Consider the following 25,597-nt stretch of genomic DNA (forward strand, 5'->3'; position numbering starts at 1 on the left):
ACTTGTGTCACCATTCTGGGGAACCTGTCTTGCTGCTCCTGTCCTGGTGTTAGTCATCTTCAGCTCCATCGATACATGACTAAGCCAACCCTACAACGACGACAACCTCAACGATCTGATAACCCGTAGACTTAAGAATGTCCCTGATTTAGCAAGATAATGATTCGCTGCTCATCGACATTTCAAGAGGATATCAGCAGATTCGGCGTAATGAGACTGCAAGGTGGAGTGCTGCAAAATCTCGCACGTACCTACCTAGTAGATGTTCAAAGTTCTATCCGGCAGAAACACCAAGCAAGCACACAAGCATCACATGCAGTAATTCACCATTACGGACACGTAGAAAGTAACTCGGGCATTCGCAACACTGCGTTACTAGGTACTCGTACACGAACCGACATCCCATCGCCAAATATCAAACAGAAAAGAAAGTAAACAGTTTTCCCTGACCATCCTTCATCCCTGTCCAGCGCCGAGCCAAATCTCTGGTAGAAAAGATAGAAAACAAAAAGAAAGAAAGCAAACATGGCCCTCGTAAAGCGACCATATACGCGGCCGCATCCAGGCTTGCAAAGTTATAAACTGTGTGGGTTGAAAATCCCAGTGGTGCCGAAAGTCCGGGATAGGTACCATCATGAATTGTGACGTTCCCTCATCATGTGCAAAAGCATCGAACGAAAAGAATGCCATCTCCTCAACGCCGGGCCCGCATTACAAAGAGAGAGAGAGAGAAAGAGAGAGAGCCGCCATGTAAAGCCACCTTCGAGAGATGCCTAACGAGCTATTGCCATGGCCGATAAGAAAGAGGAAACGATGGGAGAAGTCGCTACAGTCGATCGGGAGAATGTCTGATCGGAAGCTCCCCCATTTTCCTTCGTAAGGCCCATCTGGTTACCTAACCACGGTTCTTTGGGCGGGCGAGCATGTTGAGGCGGCTCATGCTCAGCGTTGGTCTCTTCTTGGAAGGCGACGCCGAGCTGACTGTGCGGTTGACGGGGCGAACTGGGGTTTTGCCGACGGTGCGAATCACGCTGGGTCTCTTTGCGCTGGCAGCGGGAGTTGAGGCGAGAAGACGAGGTGCCAGCAGAGCCTCGCCCTCAGGAACATGGCTACTCTTGGCTTTCTTTCCGGCACGATCAGCCGCCTCCTTATCCGTGTCCTCTTCATCTGCGCTCGCGCGATGGCGCTTCTTGTTGGGCATTCCGTGAGGGACTCCAGGAAGCATCTTGGGCGGAGACGGTGCCGTGTTCTCTTTGTTTGGGTGGGAGCTCGGAGAGACGGGTTCCGGAAAGCTGCCAGGCATCTCCGACGCAGGCTTGATCGAATTGCGCACATGACGCACGCTCGACTGGCCAGGAGAAGCGCCAAATCCGGACGGCGATGGGTTTCCAAACTTGATCGTGTGGTCGCTGCGGAACGTAAATTTGCCTGGGACGGAAGGGGTGGGGGATTGGGCGCTCTCTGGCTGTGATTCGAGAAGATGCTTGTAGCTGGACAGGTCGGGATAAGCAATGTGGCCGGACGACTTTGACTCTGCCAAAGCTTCCTCGACTTCAGAATAAACCAGAGCCCTCTTAGTAGTGGTTGACTTGAGAGGCGACGGCGTGTCTGGGTCAAAGACGGTTCTCGTAACTTCCGGCGTAAACGTCACATGCTTGACCAGCTTTCGCACAGGCTGAGTGGCTGCGAGGCGTGTAATGTGCACATTGGAGATGCGAGTCGGAGCTGGCGGCGTCTGAGCAGTGGCAGTAACCGGCTGCGGGATGGCACTCTTCGCCTTGGGCGAAAACGGGCTGCCTCCGAAGACGGACCTCATCAGCGATCGCTTCATGGCCGAATTGCTAAGCGGCGCATCAGCATCGTCGGTTTCTTCGGCCTTGTTGGCTTCCTTGACCACTGCAATAGAGTCCTTGGCTTCCTTGACCTCCTTGGCTGCTCTGAGCTCCCTGAGGCCCTTGGCTTCTTTGAGCTCCTTGGCTTCCCTGAGGCCCTTGGGCTCCTTGACCACTCTGATAGATTCCTTGAGTTCCTTGAGCCCCATGGGTTTCACCTGCTCTTTGGAGACTGGCTTCGAGGATGGCGTGGCAGTAGCAGTAGCAGTCGTAGTAGAAGTCGCAGTAGAACTCGCAGTCGCAGTCGCAGTCGCAGTCGCAGAGGCCTTGGATTTTCCGGGGCTAGCGAGAAAATCAAAGACCGACTTCCTTGGGTTCGCCAGGCCGGAAATACTAGGCCGACCGATTCTGGAAGCAGCAGGCCTCTTGGTGCTGGATGTAGGCCGAGGAGTCGGCGCAGTTTCTTGGGCCACCGGCCGGGTTGTCGAAGCGTCGTCCTCCGCGCTCTTCTTGACTCTCTTGGCGGAAGTCAGATGCTGCTCGTCCTTTGCAGGGCTTTGAGGTTGCTGTACAGAAATCTTGGAGCCCAGCCTCTTGGCAGAGAACCGTCCAAGGCTTTCCACCTCTGAAGCGCGCTTCCTCGGTACAGTGGATGGCACCTCCTTGTGCAGCTTTGCGGGGCTCGGCTTCGCATTCTTCTGAGGCGTCTCGAGGTTGGTCTTGGAGTGAGATCGTTTGATGCCGGATTTGACGGGACTGAATCTTCCATTCTGCGCTCTCCAAGCCGAGGCATGGCCTTCGATAGAGTCCATCTTCTTGAACTCAGCCATATGGGCCGCGCTGAACCTTCCGGACTTGCCCTTGGGCTTGGCAATCGTGCGGCCATTGGCATCGGTTGAGGCGGACGAGGGATCGTTTGCCCTCTGGGCGATGAGATCGGCCTTGTACTCAGCCGCCTTCTCCTTGAGGCCCTCCAAGACGCGCAGGGCTTCAGGCCCCAATCCCAACTGGTTGGCATCGATGCCGTGAGGGACACGAAGGGTGAAGGCGGATGATGGCACGCCGCCCACTTTGGACGGAGTAGACTGAAGGCCTGCGCCATGAGAGCTGTCGCGTCTCTTCGCAACGTCGATGTCGGTAAAGCCCAGCCTAAGAGCGGACGACGGTTCGGCGGTGGTAGGATGGAACTTGCTGGGGTGCATCTCTGTGCTGGGGGGCTTCAAGACGTGGGTGGCGGGCGTTGCGGGCGGCGCAAAATCGCTCAGCTTCTTGGGAGTCGTTCTGCTGCTGCTGGCGGGCTCGACACGTTCGGCCACTTCTGGGAGCTCTCGCTCAACACGCTTCATCGTCTTCTTGCGCTCCGGCTCGACGCCTTCGACAACGTTGAGGGTATCCTGATCCACAAGCAGCTCCGGCTTGACCTATTCCACCATTGTTAGGCCACGACCGCTTTGCAGAGCGTGTGGAAAGTGCGAAAGGATCTCACCTTAGCAAGCCGCGCCGAGCGGCGGGGGGGCGGCGCAGACATGGCCTGGCAGGGCGCTCGACACTTGTTTAATAACTGTAGGTAAGATGGTAATGGTAGTGGTACTTTTTGGTCGACGCAGCTGGTTGATGGAGTGTCTTGAAAGCGCACAAGGAATGTCGGATGTGATCTTGGTAGATAACAAATGGGGGTGTTTGTTTACTTTCGAAAGCAACAAGTGGGGTCTTTTGATACAGTGCTTGAGTGCTCACACTTGGCACGGTACGACCCTGTTCTGGCAAATGCTGGCGAGATGATGTGATCTGGAGATCTTCGACTCCTCTGTCTGCGCTTCAACCTGTAGACCAGTAATCTCGTGACGGCTGTGGTGAGCTCTATCAATTGATGCGCCGTTAGCAGATTGCACAGTCGAAATCGTATACCATGTGCCGGATCCTAAGACGTCGTTGAAGTGTTGATGCTATGTAGTATGGAGCTGCTTTGGTAAGCTAATCGGGCGATACCCGATTAATCAGGAGCAACCTACTATGCCATGCTAAACACCCAGATGGTGAAATATACGCACATTACCAGTCCACCACCGATTGGCGTTTGTGTGCTGATATTCTCAAAAGTGTGCACTTATTCGCTTTGTAGTCCCTATTTTTTTTTTTAAATCCCCGGCTTGCTACCTAGGCAACGCGCCAGCGGGAGCCCCTCCCCCGTCTAAAAGACAAAGGAACCATAGTAGAAAATGGTAGGGTTAGGTTACCCTGTTAGCAGGGTGCTAATAGGTGCCGCTAGGGTGCTAAAATGTGCCGGCATAGTGCTAACAGGGTTTTAAGGTGCCGGGGTGCTAGGGTGCTAACAAGGTGCTAAATAAGTGCTAAATAAGTACTAGCAAGGTGCTAAGCAGACCTATAGGTGCTAACAGTACATTCCTTAATATAACATAGTATATACCTCTAGATAAAACAGTATGTACCTCTAGATAAGATAGACTACTTAAGCCTAGAGATAGAGCCTAGGCTAGTAAATAGTGCCAGCTAACCTAAAAGGCCTGGATAATAAAATATTATATTAGTTTATTCCTTTCTACTATTATTTTAAATTAATTAATTAATTAATTAATTAATTAATTTATTCTACTTATAAGAAAGTGCTAAACTAAATAAACTATACTCTTAAGTAGTATAGCAGGATATATATAGACTTAGTATTTAAACCTTAGCTTAATTAAACTATGTTTATTTATTTATAATATAACTATTAAAAGATTTAGTATTTCTTAGTGCTAATTTTAGTAAAGATAAAATATAAATTAAAAAGAGGTAAAATATAAGAACTTTTTTAAACTAAGATAAGATAAAGTGTAGACTAAAGAGAGATAAAATGCAAGAACTTTTCTAAACTAAGATAAGATAAAATGCAGACTAAAGAAAGATAAAATGCAGACTAAAAAGAGATAAAATGCAGACTAAAAAGAGATAAAATATAAGAACTTTTTTAAACTAAAATAAGATAAAATATAAATTAAAAAGAGATAAAATATAAGAACTTTTCTAAACTAAAATAAGATAAAATACAGATTAAAGAAAGATAATAAACTAGGAGATATAACTAAAGCAGTAATAAGCTTAAGACTAAAAGTTAATTACTATTATAAAGCTTTATTAGCTCTTAGTTATAGTCTTAGCAGGCTAACTTAATAGTTAATACTTAGTAAAGATATTATTCTTTAACACTTAGCTAGTAGGCAGCTAGAATATAGCTATATATACCTAAGGATAGGTTACTAACTATTTAAGGTTTAGCTAAATTAATAGGCTAAAAGGGACTTTAAGGTTATTAAATGCACTATTAGTTTTAAAAAAGTTAATATTAGCATTACTATTATTATAGCTTAAGCTACTAGGGCTGCTTAAAAGTGCAGGTATTAGGCTATATAAGAATTAAAGGCAGGACCTTAAGAGGGGAGGAGGTAGTAGACTAGGCTGTAAATAGGATATTTATATATTAAAATTTATAAAGTCCTAATTAAAATAAAAATGTAATATATTAAGGGAACTTACTAGCAGTAAGCTATTTTTAATAGTATAAATATTAATATAAGAGACTGCAGGCATAGGTCTTATCTCTTAAATTAGCTTTATAAAGGCCAGTTTATTAATATAATAAAGCTCTTTTAGTAAAGCCTATATAATAAAATATTTATAAATATTTTTATAAACTATAGTATTATATTTTTAAGCCGCTTTACTAAAGTTATTAAAGGTAATTATAAAATACCTGCAGTTATTAATTTAGCTAGTGTAGTTTAGTATGCTTTTTAAAGCCTAGAGGTAAAAAAGGTAAATAGTTAAGTTTAGCTAGATAGTAATAATAAAATAATAACTATAACTATTCTCCTGCTTTATTTACTAAAAGTTAATAATATAGCAGGTATAGTAAAAGATAGTATTAAAAGATATTTAGTTAAGCTTTAATATTAGCTTAGCCTATAGTAAATATATACTATTTAGTAAGTTAAGGTAGCTAAGAAAATGCAGGTTATTTAATGTAAGTTCCTTAATTTAATTCTAAAATATTAAGTATATATATTAGTAAACTTATATTTATAAAGTAAATAATATAAAGGACTTTATTAATATATTAATATATATATAATGCTATAAAAAGTAGCTTTTAGCTATTTTAAATTTATACTTAAGTAAGTTAATAATTTAAATAAACCTTTTTAAATTAGTTAGGATATTTTTATTAACCTTATGCATATAGTAACTAGTAAATTAAGGGCTATGCTATAAGAATAGTATTAGCTATATATAATACTTAATATATTAAGACTTTTTAAGGGTAGTATTAGTAAGTAAATTTACCTTTAGCTATATATCCCCTTTAAGCTTTAAATTAGTATTAAACTCTTTATTACCTAAAGCTATTATATATTAGTAATTTTAAATATCCTACTTTAGCTTAAGTAAAGGCTAGTCTTAAAGGCTAATAAGATTATCTTATATAGGCTTTTAAAAAGCTATTAGAACACTTTCTTAAGCTTTAATAAAAGGACTGCTAGGACTGTTATTAGTTAACTGCCCTTAGCCTGCAGATCTGCCTTTACTGCTGCTGCTTTTAAAAGCATAATAATAAAGGCTTATAGTTAGCATTAGCTACTAAGGGGTTTACTAGGTGTTTAGTAAATTATTAGTTAATTAATATTATTTATACTTTATAAATAATAAAAGGCAGCTAGACATATTAATTTAAAAGCTAGGTTAATAAATTGCCTAGTAAAATTTAAGAGTAATTAACTAGTTATTTATTTAATTAGAGTTATAAAACTTAGCTCTTAGCTTAAAGGCAATAGTTAACTATCTATTCTAGGACTATATATAGCTAAAGATATACTACTAGTAGTATATTAAAGCTGCAGTTATCTAGTGCCTGTTTAACTACTAGACTAGGTTATAAGTATAATAGCTTCTACTATAGTAATTCCTTATTTAGCGCTAAATAATATAATGCCTTTACCTTACCTAGCTTAAGGCATCTGCCTGCCTAGTTAACTACCTATACTAGTAAAGAATTAGCTAAACTAACTAGTAGGCTAGGATACTTTTATAGGCTAAGAATAAGGGTTACTCTGGCTTTTAGTTATTAAAGTGGCACTTTAGCTTTATAGCTATGCCTAGAAAGTGAATTATGCTTCTAGCTAATAAGTATTAGCTGCAGGAGCTAGGCCTAGAGCGCCTTAGCCTCTGCTAGCTAATATAGTAATAGGCTGTCTAGGACTAGGCAGTGCATGCTAGCTTTTACTTTAACCTTTACTTATAGTACTGCTAGACTGTCTAGAACTAGATAGCGCAGGGCTTTAACCCTAGCCTTTACTAAACTATCTAGAACTAGACAGTGCAGGACTTTAACCTTAACCTCTACTAAACTGTTTAAAACTAGATAGTGCAGGGCTTTAACCCTAACCTCTACTAAACTATTTAAGGCTTTAACCTTAACCTCTGCCTATTACTAGACTTAGGCTAGAAGCTCCTGTTCCTATCTATAGCAGATATATTCTATTAGAATTAGGTGCATTATTAGAAAGATAATGCTTTAAGCAAGTGCTTTAACTAGACATTATAGTTAAAGGTGGAGGCAACTGCCTTAAATATATAATGCTAAGAATTATATAAATAAGTTAGTAAAGCTTATAGTATATATAGATAATAAATATAAAAGAGTTAAGGATAGGGAAGAGGAAGATGTTAATATATACCTATTAACTAATAGATAGGCAGACTAAGAAAATAAGGTTAGTTATATTAAAGTTAGTTAAGGTTTAAGAAGCTTTAGTAAAAATGCATAAATTAGGCCAGAAAGATAAGTAAAAAGGTCTAGACTAAGGAAGTAAGGTTAAGTAATTAAACTTTACTTTAATATTAATAAGACGGCCTAGTAAATACACACCTATAAGACTATAATATACAAGTGTTTAATTAAAATAAAACTAGGGAGATAAGGTTAATTAGGCTTATAATATTAAGAAATAAGAGGGTTTAGTAAATATATATTTAGAGAAGATAAGTGTTTAAAGATAAGTGTCTAAAAATAACACTAAGAAAGCAAGGTTAATTAAGGCTTAATAAGGGAGAGGTGCTAGTAAATATATACTAGTAAGGCTAGGAAAGGCAATGCCTTAGGAAAATAAGGAAAAGAGATTAAAAAGGTAAAGTTACTGTAATTTTAAAAGATAAGAATTTAGTAAAAGAGGTTATTATATAGGTTATATAAATAAAAGATTAAAGAATAGGTATAGAGAAGGGGGGTTTAGGATTTATCCTTATTAATTACCTTAGTTATATTAGGCTTGCGTTTCTTTAAAATCTTAGATTCTATTTATAAGTAAAAAATTTTCTTTTTAAATTAAATAAAGCTAATTTACTTTACTTTTACTTTACTCTTACCTTATAGTTAAGTAATAGGAGGTTAATAGCTAGAGCACCTGTAATTAATTACCTAATTAAGTAATAGTAAAGCTTAATAACACAGGGCCTATAATATTAGAATTAGGTTAATAGTTAGCTAGCAGGTGCATATATATGCTCCTTCCTTCTCTTATCTTTAAAAATATAAAAATTCCTTATTTATCTATCTAGTTATTTAACTTTTTATTTAATATTACTAGATATCTTATTTAATATTTATATAATACTATTACTAAAATTACTTAATAAGCTTAGTAATACTGCCTCTCCCCCTTAAAGTATAATTATAATATTTAATAATAAGACAGCTAGGAAATAAGAATAGCAGATAAGAGGCCTGCTTAAAGGATTCCTTTATTATAAATAGCAAGCTCTTATAAACTAAGATTATAACTGCATTTATATTAACCTAATGCATTTTAAAGGTAAGTAATTTATAACACCTCTATTAGGGATTTATTTAATATCTTTATATTTAAGGCACCTGCAGAAGGTAATAAAAGGATTGCTATAAGTAAAGGGTTTAGTAATAATAGTCTTAGAAATATTAAATTTAAAAATATTAAATTTAAAGATAATAAATATAAAGATAATAAGGCTCTTAAAGCTAAGATTCTGTCTGCCCTTAATATAAGCCAGCTTAATATTATAGCTGCAGACTAGGGCATTCTTCCTAATATAGACTAGACTTTACTTCCACCTGGCTTTAATAAGCTTAAGTTCTGCACTATAGCTAAATATAATAATATTACCTTTAGTTAGGATAACCTTATTAGTAAGTTTAATAATAATAATATTATATCTTAAATACTATTAGCTATTAAGACAGGGGTTGCAGGTTCTTTTATACTAGCGCCTAATATGCCTAGTTTTTAAAAAACCTTAGATTATACTATAAAAGATAGGTTAGCTTTAATCTATTACTTTATTTACCTTAAGATTATATTATTTAACTTTAAGCTTGCCTTTAGTTTAATAATATATATTACTAGTATTAGTAATAAGGACTAGAGCATTTTAAAAAAGGTCCTTTAAATACTTATATCTACTAGCTAACTTAAAAATAAAGACTTATTAAAGTTACCTTAAGCACTTACAACCTTAAAAAACTAGGTTATAAAAATAATGCCACTTTTAAATATACAGGTTATTAATATTAACCTTAAGGTTAATAAGCTGCTAATAATACTACCTTTTAGTAAGGGTAGACTACTAAACTAACTATAGCTTAAGACATAAAGTATAAAGATATACTTCTTTAACCTTAAAGACCTATTTAAGTTAATCCTATCCTTTTAGTTATATAGTTAAATATATACTAATATAGCCTATTAAGTTAATATATTAACTAAGCTATATTACTTATAAGTATAGGTAAGCTTTATTTAAATAAGCTTTAATTACTACACCTACTTTATTAATATTAATAGGGACTTTAGTAATTTAATCTTCTTATTTAACTAAGTATATTTCTTATATAATAGCCTTAATTATATATGCATATCTCTTAATGCCCTAGACCTTAATATACTACTGCTATTTATAAAGGAGCTTTATTATATTTCCTATATTAGTTATATTATTAAATTTATAAAGGATTTTAGTACTAAGCGCTACCTGCTTATTATACTTAAAGATATTATCCTTATTTTATAAAAAGCTCTGCATTTTAATAATAAATGCCTTAAGCTAGGAGATAATATCTAGCTTAAGCTTAATAAATTAGTTTTAAGCTTAAAGATTAAGTACTGTATTAAATAAGGCTTTATCTTTAACTTCTACTTTATAATACTTAACTATTAGTCTAGTAAGGATTTAAAAGACCCCTTATTTTATATTAATAAGTTAAAGAAAAATAAGGCTAATGCCCTTTTTAAGAAGTATCCTTAATATAACCCTTAGGTTTAATATAAAAATAATAAGTAAATTATTTACTAAATTTTATAAAAGAATAATAAGCTAGACTAGTTTTATTACCTTTTTAGTATTTATATAAAATATAAACTAGTAATATATAGTTAGTTATAGTTTATAAATAAATAAAACTGCCTTATACTAGGCAGTGCTAATAAACTGCCACTTATTATAGTTTTATATACTATATTTATTAATAAGTTTAGCCTCTTTTAAAACTTATACTATACCTTAGTTAGTATATATATAATAATAGCAGGCTTAAATGCAGATAAATAGTAATAATAAGCTAATATGCTTTTAATTCTGCTAAGCTTATATAGCTTAGTATTTAAAAAGGTAATTAATGCCTTTTACTGCTTTATACCTCTTAATAAAGGTATTATAGTTAATATTAATAATGCTTTAATATTAATATATATCTTTATACTTTATTATATAAAAGATATATTATAGTAAAATTAAAATGCTAGTTACTTAGGCCTAACTGCTAGTAAGTTTTACTATTTTTATTATATTAGTAAAAAGAATATTATTATAGCCTTTAAGAAGTTTAACCTAGGTTAACTGCTAGACTTTAATATTAATTAATATACTTAATATTCTTATTAAGTTTTTAAAATATAATACTTTACTAGTAGCCTATTAGTAAAATAAAAATAAAACTACTATTTATAATAAGACCTTACTATAATACTATTAAACCTTAAAAAGATCTCTCTAGCGCTTAACCTAATTTAGACCTAGGTACTTAATATAGCATATTTAAAATATAACAGTCTTACTAACCTATTTTATATAATCCTAATTAAGGTAGTTTTATAACCTTAGGCTATAAAGAATTATAGTTAACTTTTATAATTCTAGAAGTTTCCTCCTAGCTAAAATAGGCTATAATTACTTATTTACTATTTAAGAAGCTATAGCCTCTTAAAGCATACTTACTAATTTATAATTATACTAGGTTTATTAAATATATAGTTAAAGAAGGACTTTATTAACCTTAACTTTTAAAATACTGCAGTTATATAGCTAGAGCTTAACAGTCTTAATTTAGTTAATTAAATAGTTTATGCATTTACTTATCTTACTAAAAGTAATAACCTCCTAATAGAAAATAACTAATATTTATAAAAGAAATATAAAAATAACTTATTAAATATTATACTTTAAGCCTAGCATAACTATTAAATAATATATCTCTAGGCATTTTAAAAGCTATAAAAAGGCTGCAGTTATAAAGCCTTTAAGGCAAGTTTAGTATTATTAAGTTAATTTATTTAATCTAACTTCACCTAAACACTTTAGCAGTAAGTGCATAAGTAAGATAAAAGAGGGCTTATAGCTAATAAATTTAAAATCCTCCTTTATAATGCCTTTATTTATAAAGCACTGCTGCTGCTTAACCTAATACCTAACTAATATTACTATAAAAAGCTAACCTAAAAATAGTAAGATAGAGATAATAAGTTAGTATAATTAACTAATATTATATAACCTAATATTTATATAGGTAATTATCTCTTATATTTTTATAAAAAGTATATAATACTTTTAAATATTAATATCCTTATTAGTAAGTTAAAGTATAAGTAAGTATTACCTTTACCCTTAAAAAGATATACTAACTTTTATAATACTAAATAGTTTAAGGTAATTATATATTAGACTAACTTTAAGAATATTAAGTATGCACTTCTTCTTAAAGTTAACCTTTAGCTTATTTACTAGCTCTTTATCCTTAAGGCATTTAATATAATATATCTTATTTTAGCTAACTAGATATATTATATATAGTTAGCTTATCTAACCCTCTTTAATTATATCCTATCCTAATTTAACTAACTAATTACAGCTATAAAGGAATCTAACCTTAAATATTAAGATATATTTAAAAACATTAATAGGTATACTAGTATTATAGCTACTAGTAAACTTAAATAAACAGCTATGTCTTAAACTTACTATGCTGTAAATAAGCATAAAGGCCTCCTTTTAAGTTCTAAAGGCATAACCTAGATATTTTAAATATTACTATATAATATATATATAAATAACTATAATATTCTTAATATTTATACCTTTAGTTAATCTAGTTTATTATTTTAGTATAAGAAGTTCTTTTTTATTAACTAGTAAGTCTTTTTAAAGCGTTAAGGTATATATATAAAATACAGTCTGCTACTAATATGCTTTTAGGTAATATTATTACTTTATATTTAAGATTAGCAACTATATTAAGTTTAATAATTAGCGCTATATTAGCTAAGTTAATAATATATTTATATATAAGTATAATAGTATTTACTATATCTTTATTATTATAACTAAGGTTATTATATTTTATTAACTATATAAGCTCCTTCTCCTGCCCCTAATTTAAAAGACTAAGCTATATATTATAAGTATCCCTTCTATTACTATAACTATAGGAAGGTATATTATTAATAATAAGGCAGATAATAACTAGTAGATCTAGGTGTTTTAAAAGCCTAAGTTTATATAATTTATAGTTAAAGGTATATTTACTATAACCCTAGATTATAATGCTATTACTAAATATTAAGTAACTTATAAACTAATATAAAAATATTAAATAATACCACTTCTTTTTAGGGGGGTATATTAAGATAGAAGGTATATACCTCCTAGTTAAGCTATATACTTATATAATTTTCTTAAATACTATTAAGCACTAAATTACAGTTAAAAGTTTATTTTTAAAATATATATACTAATATTATATAAAATTACGCTTAATAATTAATATTTAACTAGTATTTAACTAATATTATGCTAATAAAAGAAATTCTGCTAGTATATTAAGTTACTAGGAGATGCTTATATAATATATACCTTTTAGCTATAAGTTGTATTTTCTTAAGTAATTGCCTTTAATTAGGCACCTTACTTATATAAATTAAGAAGCTATAGCTAATTTATAACTATATAGGTAAGATATTATATCTGCAATCTATAAATAGAGATTAAATAGGATTAGTGTTAATATATAAGATAATTTTATAAAAGTTACTATATTCCTTATTAATATCTCTTCTTTATAAATATATAATAAATAGTTAATAGTATAAGGAAAACAGAAGTTTTAGGTTATTATTTAGGTTAGCTGTAGAGGCATAAGGAAATAGTTATGCCTTTATTATATATAGAAATAAAGCGCAGATAGTAAAAAACAGCAAGGGCTTCCTTTAAATAAATTAACTATATAATTTACTATATGCATTAAACTAATAAATATGCAGGCATTATATAAGGCGCTGCTAAAGTACTGATTTCTCTAGACCTATTAATCTTTTAGCACCTATAGGTTTATTTAGCACCTTAATAGCACCTTAATAGCACCCTTTTAAAACCCTGTTAGCACTTTATTAGCACTTAGTTAGCACTATGCCAGCCCTTAGCACTATGCCACTTATTAAAACCTTGCTAGCAGGGGCGTAAGATTTCTGCACCCTGCTAAACCCTGGCATAGTGCCTGACCTCTTTAGGCTTCTACTATGGAAGGATAAAGGAGACTGCCGGAGGACACCCGGCCTTGTGAACTACCTATGGGAACTTATCTCGCTTCTGCAGCAGTCAATTGTCATCAAGACCATGTGCGCAACGAGTCAATAGACTACTCGGGCAAAGAGATAGGGGGCTTGAAATTGACTTGCCCCCTCCCGCCCGGATTTCTCCAAATGAACTTTCGTCTCGATGACATGACGTCCACCATGGCAGAATGTGGTCTTGGCCAACTCGACGCTCAGTCACGACCACGCCGTAAAGAGTAGGAGATGTCTCTCCAAGATGTTTTGAGTGAAAACGCAGCCGCCATCGAGATGCATCACACACACACACACACAGGCACACGCCAAGTCCCAAGCTCTCTCCCTCTACAGTAGGTAGCACATCACAAACCCCCTCCCCCTCCATTCACCCAATCACACCATAATAACCCTTCCTTGCCAAGGGATCACGAATTCCAGTCGGTCCAGCTCACCTCCCAAACTAAGCAGCCGGCCGCAACACCTCAACAGACCTTGCATGTGCGGAGTCCTCCGTCCTCCGACCCGAATATCGGAGCGGGCTGCGCTATGAGGTGTGCTTGCCGCTAGAATGTTTCCAGAAATCGGCAGAGGTCCTTGAAGTCGCCAACCGGTGATGACGAGGATGACACACGTCGGGTACAGTATTATAGTAGGTAGGTAGTACTAGTAGTAGGTAGTTGGTCCCAGTTGGAGCGCCCTGACATCCGCCGTACCCGGCGCTTACTTGTATCACCTGTATACTTCTTCTTCACCGAATGACCAGATTCGTAGGCTCCGGAAAGGCAGCTATGAAGGATACGGCCAAGGCTGGTACAAAGGGCCGTCGGCGTAGAAGAGGGATCTACTGTACTTACTTTAGGTATGTAGGGTGGGATGGGGAAAGGATCCCGTCAGGCTGTGGAAGAAAAACACCAGACTACTAGCTCACACACTCTACCTAGGTATATTCATGGTGCCTATTACTCCTACCTACTATTACTACTGATATCCAAGAATGAAACGGGTCTTTAGTTTCTACTACCATCGCTATGTACTTCTATTTCACCAGAGTACGTTATATAAATCCTAGTTGATGTATCCATACCATGTAGACTGAGGTACAGAAATCTAGCGTTGAACGAGATCATTCCCGTGTTGTCTATCCACTGCGTGCCGTCTGGCTGTGAGGGTGGCGTCAAGTTGCCCGCCCAGAGTAAAAATCCAGATGATCTTCGTGCCGTGCACATCAACGACGGCCGGAGGAGTTGAACCCAGACGTCACGATGGGTTGCCGTTTTCTTGTTTTCAGGATGGCCGGCGTGGCTGCAAACTTGTTGCTCCTCCAATTCGTCATGATTTCATGTAGTATGTATATTAAATCGCCATTGGGATAAGTCATATGGGTGTTTTTCAGCTCGCAGTCTTACTACCTTGCTTATACTACTATAGCTGAGTTGCTTGCCCATCGTCTGGCCACCATTTGATCACGTCAAAATCATGATGGGGAATCATTTCACACGGGAAGAATTCTCATCCACACTCGACAATTTCTCATCAAGCACCGGACAATCTTCCCACAACGGCTCTATGATTTCATGCGTTAGCGGCAAACGCCTTCCTGGAGCCAAGCCCCGACATCCGAGAGACAATCTTGCCCAATGGGGATGTTGATTGGCACATCTCCGAGGAAGCTGGGGAAGACGGGTGGTGGCGCTCGAGTTGGGCAAGGAGTTTCTGGTCTTTGGGACCTGGGGGCCGACGTTTGAGGAGGAGCTGATGTTCCATGGGAGGGGGATAGGCTATGTATGTAGTATGTGGCGCTGACGGCATGCTTTAAAACGTGCAAACAGCTTCGTACTGTATGCGCTTTGTTCGCAAGCGAGAGTCTTGGCTTTTGTGGGTTGTCTTGGGATGCAACGGCGGCAAGACGGATACGAAAGTCCGGCTGGAAGCATTGCGGATGTTTGGAGAAGATGGACGGCTCAGGTCAGACTCGCTCTGCTCTCGAAGCAATGTCCATTTGGAATCAGTCACCAGCACCGCGCTGACTTCGGCGAGCTGAGACGATTCAGACAAAAGACAATTCATGTCTGCATCCCCTCTGCTTTTGCCCGCTGCTGAGGTCACGCGGAGGCTTATAAGCTTTCCAGGGCAAGTTTCAGAGCTCCCCCGGAAAGCCACCTCTTGCACCACCTGACTGCGCCTTGGCCACTCTCTTGTCTCAATCTTGGATCACGGTGAAAGGTCCCGAGGCGATCACGATGCTGCTCCAGCGCCCGTCCAAGCTGAGGACGCCTCGAATGCTCCATGCCCCGTCTAGGCAGCCCCAAGTGCGGAGTCTGCTCGCAAGTCTGAGCGATGGTTGGCTGAACGACGGCTTCGTGTCAGGGGAACACTGCATACTTTTCTACCCCCGTAGTTTAGATGTCGTGGAGTCCCCAGAATGGGGTCCAAGAAAAGGGGATCGATGAGCGGTTGCTGCTTGGTGAGAAAACTAGAGCCACAGCGTCACCGATCAGACTAGCCAGTACAGTATGGAGAGAACAAGACGCCTCGACCGGACCTCCGGCACAAGCAAGCGTGCAGACTCGTGCATGTAGTAGGCATGGGAGAGTGAATGCAAGTAGTAGTATGTAAGTATGGCTCATACATTTTCGACGCTGGCAATGCGGTTGCGGGACAATGCCACGGCAAAGTCCGACGGCGCGCGTCGTCACAGCCTGTGTCCGTGCATTGGTTGTTTGGGGTGAGCCTTGATCAGGGCGGAATCACGGCCACATGAGTTGGCCATGGATGACGGAACGAGAAGGTGTCGGATCTGCAGCATGGCAATCGTCGGCAAAGGCCAACGGGCTGCATGTCCATCTCGGCTGGATGTTGGACTTTTGGCTGATCAAGTTGCTGGCAGTGCGTTTCGCCCGTCGTGCTACTAGCACTGCGTCCTACCTCCCCAGGTATGTACAAGCAATCAAGGCCAGACACGCACAATGCCATCGAGATGTGAGTGACTGCTCGCCAAGGGCGCGGTGAGACCATGTTAAGCTTAAAAGCAAGGAGGACCAGCTCTGCTGTGCAAGTCAGTCGGTTTTCAGCGCAGCGAGGCACGAGAGCGGGCATCCAGGTATGTTGCCAGGCTACCCCAGGGCAGCCAATGCCGGGGATACAGGACATGGTTGCGTGAGCATTCTGCAGTTCCTCTGCGTTTGCAAGCCTCGAGCCTGGAGCCAGATGTATCCAATGCGTGATTGTGCAGAGACGGAAGCCTCAAGCCTCGAGATTTGCAGCTAACAAGGTCGGTTTGGGGGCCGTTGAGATTAGCTGCGAATAGTCCTTTGTAGATGTGACCAAGTCGCAGCAGCTAGCGGTAGCCTTGCCTTGGGACACCGAAGGACATCGACATGCAGTCTACCTGAAGCGATCCCGTCGCCAGTCAAGTTTCCGCGGCAGAGTCGTGGTCCCGCCAAGTCGTTCTGGGGTACTCCGTATTGCCGCCAGTCGGCACTAGATCCGCGGGTCTTTTCTTCAATGCCCGTTGTGATTCAACGCAGCTGCTGATCAATGTCAAGGCACCTCACCTGGCTTCTTTGCTGGCTACGGTACCTATGTAGCATGATTCGCACCGTTATCAGCATGAAGAGAGTGTGAATTCGCCATCTTCCATGGGTAGGTATCGTATAAGTAATTGGGGATGCAATCCATGCGATTATTCGCTCACCCGTGTCGTGCTAGTGGGCGACGAGGCTTGCGGCTGGACTGGAGGCGAGTTCAATGTTCAGAATGTGCCCGAGCTGCAGCAATGGAGGCCGGCTGGCGTTGTTACCCCTGACAGGACGAATTGCAAGCATCCAAGGCTGATGCTAGTAGTAGGTAGTACTTGTTCATACAAGGAGCAGCAGATGCTCCGTCGATGCCACCGCTAGCCGCCCTGGGTTGCGGCATGGCTGGGTGAGATTGAAGGCGCCGCTGGTGGATATCGGAGACGGGGAAGACGTCTGACCGGTGAAGAAGGAGAAGCTCCCCGAGGGATGAAAGCCGGCGGAACCTTGCCTTCCAAGCCTTTGTATGAAGTACTTTGTACCGATGCTGATGATGACGATGATTCCCATGAATCCCGTGGTCCTCGCCCACGTCCCAGTGGTACTACTCCGTACCACTCGTACTCCGTATGAGGAGACCGAACAGACAGGGCCGAGAGAGGGCGGCTCACAAGCGGGGATCCACAAAGGAGCCAAGGCCCTGACTTTTGGCTTCCAGCCGATGAAAAATTTCATCTGCAAGCCGTGGTGGAGAGACTGCGGGTGGAGCGCCCAGCAGAAGCACACGATGGACCTGCTGTCCGTCCCCGGGGGCCCCCCCTAGCCAGTTTGCCCAAGTCGCTACGAGTTCTATTAGTCCGAGCGACCACCTGACTCTGCGGCTGGGGAAGGGCTTCGAGACTGGTGACTGGTGACTGGTGACTGGATCGAGGCCAAAAGCCAGCCGGCGCTGGTCGCTGGTCGCTCGCAGCTCGCAACCCACAGCACACCCACTCGCAGGGACGCCGTCGACACACGGTTGGCCGAATTGACATGCGAGGGCGCAGCCTCTTCTTGGTTGGGAGGGGGTGGCAGGAGGAAGGACTGTGTGAAGAGAGGGAGGAAGAAGAACGACGAGGAGAGTACTGTAGAGATGGATAGAGGCCTGCCAGTCAGTATCACCACCTTGTTATGACTTGCACGACCCGGATGCTGTCAAACGGACTGCTTGCCCACGATCCGCTCTCGGTGCGTCGGGTCGCATCTGCCCTGCCCTGTCCAGCCCAGCCCAGCCCTTCAGATGGATGAGTTCCGCTGCTGCTCCTTGTTGAGATGCCGGTGCGGGCCTGCGTTCGCTCTGGTGCCACGAGCGACCAGCACTAGAGAGCAGCCGGATGCACGCCCAGCGCCGTGACAAGAGCCTGCGCGGCTCACGTCTCACAGGTACCCGCGCAAAAGAGCTGCAGGCCCCGGCTCCATCGCCCTCGTACCGGCTGCTCGTCTCTCTTTTTTTTTTTTTTCTCTTTCCTTCGTCTTCTCCCCTGCCATCCCCGTCTTGCCGTCCTATGCCTTGTCTGGCCACGCCAGCGCCGAGCTCGCTCGCTCATCGCCCATCGCTCCACCCCTCGCGCTGGGTCGTCGGCCGACCCTGCAGAGTCCAATCGCCAGGCTTCAAGTCTCTTGCGAGTGGCACTTGTTTGTGTCGAGCCAGAGCCAGAAGAGACCAGACAGATCCAAGCCTAATCAGCCGTGACCCCGTTTTCTCGTGTGAAAGCCAGCCAGGCCTCTTCCGTACCGTGTGCCAGGCCCTAATTCCCAGGCCCCAGCCCAGCCCAGCCTCAACACGCACCGCACCGCACCGCACCGCACCCATCAGTCAAAGTGGCTAGTACCGTCCAGTGCCCTTTTCACCAGTAGAAATCCATCATAAAAGAGACGGGGGCCAGCTCCAGCGCAGACGTCGCCGCCGGAGCGCTGCTTGGCTCCCCTCTTGCGCAATTCCCATTACATAAAAGAAGTCCCGGGCGTCCTTTTCCCACCCAGCTTCCCAGAGGTTTCTGTCCAGTATCTTCGAACTGACCCTCCCGGAAGCCTGGCCTGCACATTCAGGTTACTATCTTTTCTGGAAGCTCGGGGCGACGGTCCCTTATCTCTCGCTGCGCTGCGATTTTTGTTTTTCTTACGTTTCCTCGGCCGCCCATAGGCGCTACAGACGCGCTGCCGAACGCCTATCTCTGCCCGTCGACTTTTTGCGCCCAGAAGGACCCTGCAATTGCATTCGCCCGCCCGGGACTCGTTGATAACGGCCATCCTGCTGGGCGAACCAGAGACGACGACGGTCCTGTCGGCTGTGCCATCCCTCGCGATAGCCTTGCCGCCGCCCGCGCTTGTCTGATAGTAACTGCCTGCGCTTGAGATACCTTACCAGGCGAACTCCAGGGCGTCCCACCCGCGAACCACGTCACCGGGACGCTTCTGAAGGCTGGCCCTGCTGTCCCCTTTGGCGGTTTTGTCCTCTTGAGACCAGACTGGGGCGCTTGCCGCAGCGCGGCTGTCGTCTCAACGGGCCCCCGCGCCGTCACCCAAGGCATGGCCGACATCATGTCCATCGACAACAAGCCGCCGACCCAGAACCCGGGGCCGAACCCTCACCACCGCGACGAGAGCGACGACTCGACCGGTTCCACCCCGGAGAGGGAGCAGGCTCCTCCCATGACGGCCGGCAGCGGCAGCAACATCATCAATGTCTCGCAGGACGGCCAGCAGCCCAAGCGAAAGGGTGGCCGCAAGCCGGTCAGTTGCTCCCCCCATCTCCCTCTGCCTCTTCAACCCCCCGACGTCATCTTCACCACACTGCCTTATGGCGGACGACATCGACGACGACAACGACTACCTACCTCATGTAGAGTAGTAACACCATCGCTGCCTACATACCTTGGACCGTATCAGCAGTGCTGCTGCTACTAGTCTTGTCTTGCATCTCGTCTGTCTTATCTTCCCGCTGCTACCCCTCAGTCTGCCTTATGGTTACCCCCTCCCCCTTCAGCCTCTCCTCCTCTTCCGAGCCAACGGCCTGTTCCCTGTCGAGGAATATTCCCTCCCATTTCCTATCACAGCTACAATGCTACCTCCCTGAGATCATGCCAAATCCCACCGCCGTCTTACACAGATACACCCGCATGTCTCCCTGCTATCCGAGTACCGCCAGCGATAGCTTCGATGGCGCCTCGTCGAATCAAACGGCTGCATGGGTGGTCAAGGCGTTCTGCTGCCCTTTTGGGTAATTCGCTTCAGCCCCCCCGTGTTACCTCACTCCTTCAGACACTTCCTGGGCAAACGTTATCATGACTACAATCGCAACCTGTACTCTTGTGCTGACACGTGCTTCTGTCCAAACAGATCTATGCAACCTCGGAGGAGCGCAAACAGCGCAACAGACAGGCCCAGGCCGCCTTTCGCGAACGACGCACCGAATATATCAAGCAGCTCGAGGAGACCATTCGCGTCCATGAGTCCAACTTGCACAACCTTCAGGCGGCGCACCGCACCGCCGCCGAAGAATGCCTGATGCTCCGATACAAGAACTCTCTCCTCGAGCGCATTCTCCTTGAGAAGGGTACGTTGCTCAAGGCACTTTTCGCTGCGACAAGTATGCCCATTTGAACCTTTCAACTAACGCCGGTCCAACATTCAGGCATCGATGTTCAAGCAGAGCTTCAGGCCAAAACCGGCAGTCCCAACCTGGCGCCCACTCATATGCCACAGAACCTGGTGCAGCCGCCTCCCCTTCAACGTACAATGATGCACCGGCACCACGCGCGCAAGTCTACTTCCAGCATTGCTCCCAAGACCGAGCCCGGTACTGGTCTGCCACCGCCTCTACAGCCTCACAAGACTGCGCCATCACCAAAGAATCGCCCAGCTCCCTCTTCTCATTCGAATTCCCCCAACATGGCGAGCTCGGCCTTTTCTCCAGCGGCCTCGGATACCATGTCAATGAGAGGATCCATCTCCGGACTGTCTCGTCAGCAGATGACTCCCATTTCTGTTACAACTCCGACGTCGAGACAGCCAATGGTGCAACCAGGGTCGCGAGGAGCAATGAACTCTGGTGCATCATTCTATCCGACTCCATCATTCCAGAACCACATCGAACAACTTGGTAAGGAAATAAATAGGCCCCGCTGGATGAGCGTTGGTGCGTTACTTTGCTGGATGCTAACCTGGTGCCGTACAGAGCAAGAATACGAAGCCGACATGGTGGAAGATTCTGAGATTGAGACGCCCAGTGGCCCGGGCCCATACCCAGGCGGTTTCAACGGAGAACAGCAACCGATGCTTCTCTCGCCAGCCTCCACGGGACCCGGACACCAGGTGGCGCCAGGCTCTCAGTATCCCTCGATGACGCAGTTGTTGGATCAGCAGCCCGACTGGGATCCATTCGGGCTCAGTGCCAGCATGGCTTTCCCCGGCCAGCCGTTTCAGTTTGATCAAACTCATATGAGGTGATTTCTCAACCATAGCGGCCTTCGCGGATGCCAACTATGAAGCTGGTCATGCGACGGAGGCCACCCGGTATGGCTTATGGCGGCCCCTACACTCCTTTGAAGTCGAGATGAGCATCGTCTTTCGGGAACGGCTCTTGAGAGTACCTTGGCTTGGGATGGCCCTTGCGATTCACGCTCTACCGGGGTACGGGGACTTCCGGTGTCGCGAAGCGGATGTTCAACCATCGGGCTCCTTCAGCAGGCTTAGTAGGGCGGGCGCGTCCGAAAGGTCGGGACTTCGAACACGAGAAACGAGTGCTCTGCAGGTTTCGGGCAGTGCCTAGCTCCGTGTGAAACGGGGTTACGGGGTTGCGGAGACCGGGAATCGAGATGCTTCTTACGCTCCCCTTTGTTGGAACTCCACCCGCTCGACGAACCCTGGTTGCACGGAGGATCATTACCACGGATGACAGCAGGGCACAACTACCATCTCCTACTCTAAAAGACCATTTCGAGGCAAGCAGATATACCACGATTATCAAGGGAGCATGCCCTGCATGGCACATGAAAAAAAAAATCCAATGGCTTTTACAATTGAGTCATGCCTTTGCAATTTACTATACTTGTTTATTCAACTCAGCCTCTTCAATGTACGAAGTAACGAAGCATCCCTTTGGTGGCATGGGTCATGTCTTTGGGCCTTTTTTGTTCGAGCCCTGTCCGGAGCGGACGACGTGGTGGAGATACCCATTATACCACTGGATTGGTGTTGTTCAGCATATTAGCACAGGATGGATCAGAGAGGGCAAAAAAAAAGTTGACATGGGTTATTTCATGGTAATGAGGGGAAAAAAGTTGTCTTTCTTGCTTTGTTTCAACCTTTTATGGGAGGCTATCTTTGGCGGTTATGGAAAAAAGAAAATCAAGACGAAACAGAAACCCCCAGACGCCAGAGGAAAGGGCAACGGGGGATCTTCCTTGGTAACAAGGCAAGGGTGATGGGAGGAGCCCAAGGATCTTTGGTAGCATGTTGCTGATTTGAATATACTGCATGTAAGCTTACTTTGGACGTTTGGCGGAGGGTTTCGATTCCCGTCTTGATGATGTATCTGTAGGTACCTGATGTAGTGAGCTTTGGTCTTGGGCTGGCGCATGTTTACCCTTCTTGTTTTACTCGTCTTGTGCATATTCTTGAGGTGGAAAAGGGGAATATGGGGTGATGGTCTAGTACTGAAGATTGTTAACAAGAACTGCAGACTGGAGCTCAGAAGCCAAAATGAGGACATATATTTCGTATAAAGAGTGTCAATAGTATACATCGCCGTCGGATCCCAAGAGAGGGCGAGTGCGTATCTACCTAGTATGTGCAAAGTTGCGGGTGGATGATGGTCAGATCTTGAAATTACCTCTACAAGGGGGAACCAGTCATTGACCCGTAGGTGAAGGATGTAAAATAGTGTTGATTCGCGCCTTTTAAGCATCGAGATGGGTGTTCCTTGTTCATGGCGGATATCTTGAGACGTTGGATCCCTTGTTGTTCTTGACTGGAAGGACAAAGCAACGGCTTTGCAGAGTGGGGAGAGCGGTGTATAAATATAGACACACATTGTGACTAATACGAGCACCGTTTAGGTATCGCGCTTGGTGGTGAAGGTCGCATTTGTGTGCACATGGTTGGTTTTTGTGTATGCTCATGTTTTGCTTTGTGCTCTGTTTTTTTTTTTTTTTTTTTTTTTTTTTTTTTGAGAACTGCTTGAGAAGCTGAACTACAGGCAAGGCATAAGGTTGGTTGCATTTGCTGGGCCGTGTGCTCTGGAGGTGAAGCATGAGGAGGGGGTTTTGCTGAGCATGTGGTCGACAAGGCTCTGTAGGAAACGAGGTTTATAATGTGCTACTGATTACATGTAGATTCAACGTCACTCACAGATCCAACTGGATGGCAATACTGTAGCTGAGAGGAGGACCAAGTATCTATAGATGATTCTTATTCAAAGTGTCTGCATTATCAATGCAATCATGGGATGAAGATCGTAGATGTTCCGCTCCGTACTATACAAGGACGGCTCCAACATCCGGGGTTCAAGGTCAACATAGACTCAGCCCCTGCGTGTCCGTAAATGCCCTCGCCGGCATCCGTGCTTCTCATCAAGTCATCAAGTCATGCCCCGTCAAACGATCATAAGCCATACAAGGCCCCCAACAAGGAGGGTCCACGCCCATGCCATGTCCCTCACGGCGTCAGCACCCGCCATCCGCGTGGCAGTGCTGCTTGCGTTCCACAGCATGGTAGCAACTCCCTGCTCCGTGACCTCGTCGATGCTGCACACGACCTTGCAGCCGTCCCCGTCACTGCTGCTGCTGCTGCTGCTGCTGCGGAGAGACAAGTCTCGCCGCCGGGGCAGTCCGCCACGAGGCCCGGCGTCGCGGCCCCAAAGGAAGCCGGTAGGATCCCGCTTCCACTTTCGCTGGGAGGCAGAAGAAGAAGAAGAAGAGCTGGAGGTGTTGTAGATCATCTCGATCCACTGGATCTGCAGGTTTGCCTGGTCGTACACGCTCATGTTCCCGCTCCAGCTTCCCCCGTCGGACCAGGCGTTGACATTGATGCCGGCGGCGTCCTGGGGCACCTGGAAGGTGATGTTGGCCAGCTGCTGGCCGTCTACATACCAGACGCTGCTGTCGGCCGTCCAGTCGAGCCGGTAGACGGCCCATTGGCTCCAGATCATGCCGCCCGGCAGCGTGGCGTTGGTGGTGGCCTCCGGCTTCACCTTGCCGTCGCTGTCGAAGGAGGGCTGGTTCGTGAGCTGGACGTTTTCCCTGGGGCCGCGCGTCAGGACTTCAAAATCCGACTCCTGCAGGCTCGACGAGGCGGTGGCGTCGCGATAGGTGAACATTGCCGTCACGGCGCCCGGGCTGCCGATTGTGCGGGCGAGCATGCGCAGAGACACGAATTGGTAGTCGGACGTCTTCGTCTGGAAGGCCGCTGCCGACTGGAACTTTGGTTCGCGCTGGGTCCTCAGGGTCAGGTACGTCTGCGAATCCGCATCCTCGTCCTTGTTCTCCTCGATGTACACGTTGGCTGGGGAGTAAGCCATGAGGACCGTCGCCGCCCCGGACAGGCCCTTTCCCTTGCCCTCGCTGTTGCTCCATCCCTGGAGCTGCCAGACGCTCGTCCATTCGTCACTGGAGAAGTAGTCGCTCGTTGGAGGGACATAAGTCGCGTTGGTGACGTTGGTCACGATGGGCGGGATGCCGGCGTCTCGGGTCAGGTTCCGGAAGTCGAAGAACATGTGATTCGAGAAGTAGCCGGGCTGCGTGCCATTGGTGACGAAGCAGTCACAGACGGAGTCGTCACCGTTGGGCAGAGGCTGGGGGCTACTGTCTTTGCTGTGGCTGGCGGTGATGCATTGGATGAGGATGGAGATTACGAGTGGTGAGAAGGGCGGCCAATGCATCTTGGTGAACCGCTAATGGATCTAGAAATCACTTCAAACGCCAACAAGAAAGAGAAGCAATTAACAGAGACGACGGAGAGCAAAGCCACGTAATAGGGCTATGATGCTGCTCGATGCATGTGCCCAGCTTCCGCCAGCTCGTTGCCCTGTTGACACGTGAAGGGAAGACATCGCGGCAAGTGAGAGAACCAGAAAGCGAGCCGAAGAAGAAAAGAAGACGGCGGAAAGAGACCGGGATCTACAATTCACGCGCATCTGCGGCCTGGGATGCATCTTGTGTGGGCTTGCCAACCGACGAGATGCAGCTGAGCCGATCGCTGTTGGGCCGGTAATGGAACATCTCGTATTCTGAGCCCCAGCGTCCATGCAGATGTGACCTGATGGAAGTCGGTAGACGCCAGGACAAGAATTGACGTCGAGAGA

At 43.7% G+C, this 25,597-nt stretch overlaps 4 protein-coding genes across 4 annotated transcripts; 2 read left to right on the forward strand and 2 right to left on the reverse strand.

Annotated features, from left to right (window-relative positions):
• Window positions 1-627: 627 nt before the first annotated feature.
• TRIREDRAFT_22283 (uncharacterized protein) lies at window positions 628-3,420 on the reverse strand. Its single transcript, XM_006965164.1, has 6 exons — window positions 3,319-3,420; window positions 3,149-3,226; window positions 2,492-3,097; window positions 2,051-2,398; window positions 1,895-1,999; window positions 628-1,777 (listed from the first exon to the last, which is right to left on the reverse strand). The coding sequence occupies exons 1-6, from the start codon at window positions 3,358-3,360 to the stop codon at window positions 896-898; spliced, it is 2,061 nt and encodes a 686-aa protein (XP_006965226.1). The 5' UTR covers window positions 3,361-3,420; the 3' UTR covers window positions 628-895.
• Window positions 3,421-10,536: 7,116 nt separating this feature from the next.
• TRIREDRAFT_107285 (uncharacterized protein) lies at window positions 10,537-12,979 on the forward strand (the record flags this gene model as incomplete). The annotated part of the gene is made up of 13 exons (XM_006965246.1): window positions 10,537-10,569; window positions 10,664-10,683; window positions 11,502-11,512; window positions 11,704-11,731; window positions 11,768-11,782; window positions 11,871-11,878; window positions 12,098-12,105; window positions 12,300-12,325; window positions 12,492-12,522; window positions 12,623-12,626; window positions 12,704-12,709; window positions 12,807-12,827; window positions 12,969-12,979. 13 exons carry the CDS (start codon window positions 10,537-10,539, stop codon window positions 12,977-12,979), a joined length of 222 nt encoding a protein of 73 aa, XP_006965308.1.
• Window positions 12,980-19,836: 6,857 nt separating this feature from the next.
• On the forward strand, window positions 19,837-21,744 carry TRIREDRAFT_73417 (Basic-leucine zipper transcription factor; the record flags this gene model as incomplete). The annotated part of the gene is made up of 3 exons (XM_006965247.2): window positions 19,837-20,028; window positions 20,635-20,851; window positions 20,930-21,744. The coding sequence occupies 3 exons, from the start codon at window positions 19,837-19,839 to the stop codon at window positions 21,742-21,744; spliced, it is 1,224 nt and encodes a 407-aa protein (XP_006965309.1).
• A 2,257-nt stretch (window positions 21,745-24,001) lies between these two features.
• Window positions 24,002-25,060, reverse strand: TRIREDRAFT_39755 (glycoside hydrolase family 16; the record flags this gene model as incomplete). Its single annotated transcript, XM_006965188.1, has 2 exons — window positions 24,002-24,071; window positions 24,105-25,060. Coding segments are annotated over 2 exons (1,026 nt in total), but the record flags the coding sequence as incomplete, so codon positions are not given.
• Window positions 25,061-25,597: the final 537 nt, after the last annotated feature.

The sequence above is a fragment of the Trichoderma reesei genome, assembly GCF_000167675.1.
Source record: "Trichoderma reesei QM6a unplaced genomic scaffold TRIREscaffold_9, whole genome shotgun sequence".
Classification (NCBI taxonomy): domain Eukaryota; kingdom Fungi; phylum Ascomycota; class Sordariomycetes; order Hypocreales; family Hypocreaceae; genus Trichoderma; species Trichoderma reesei.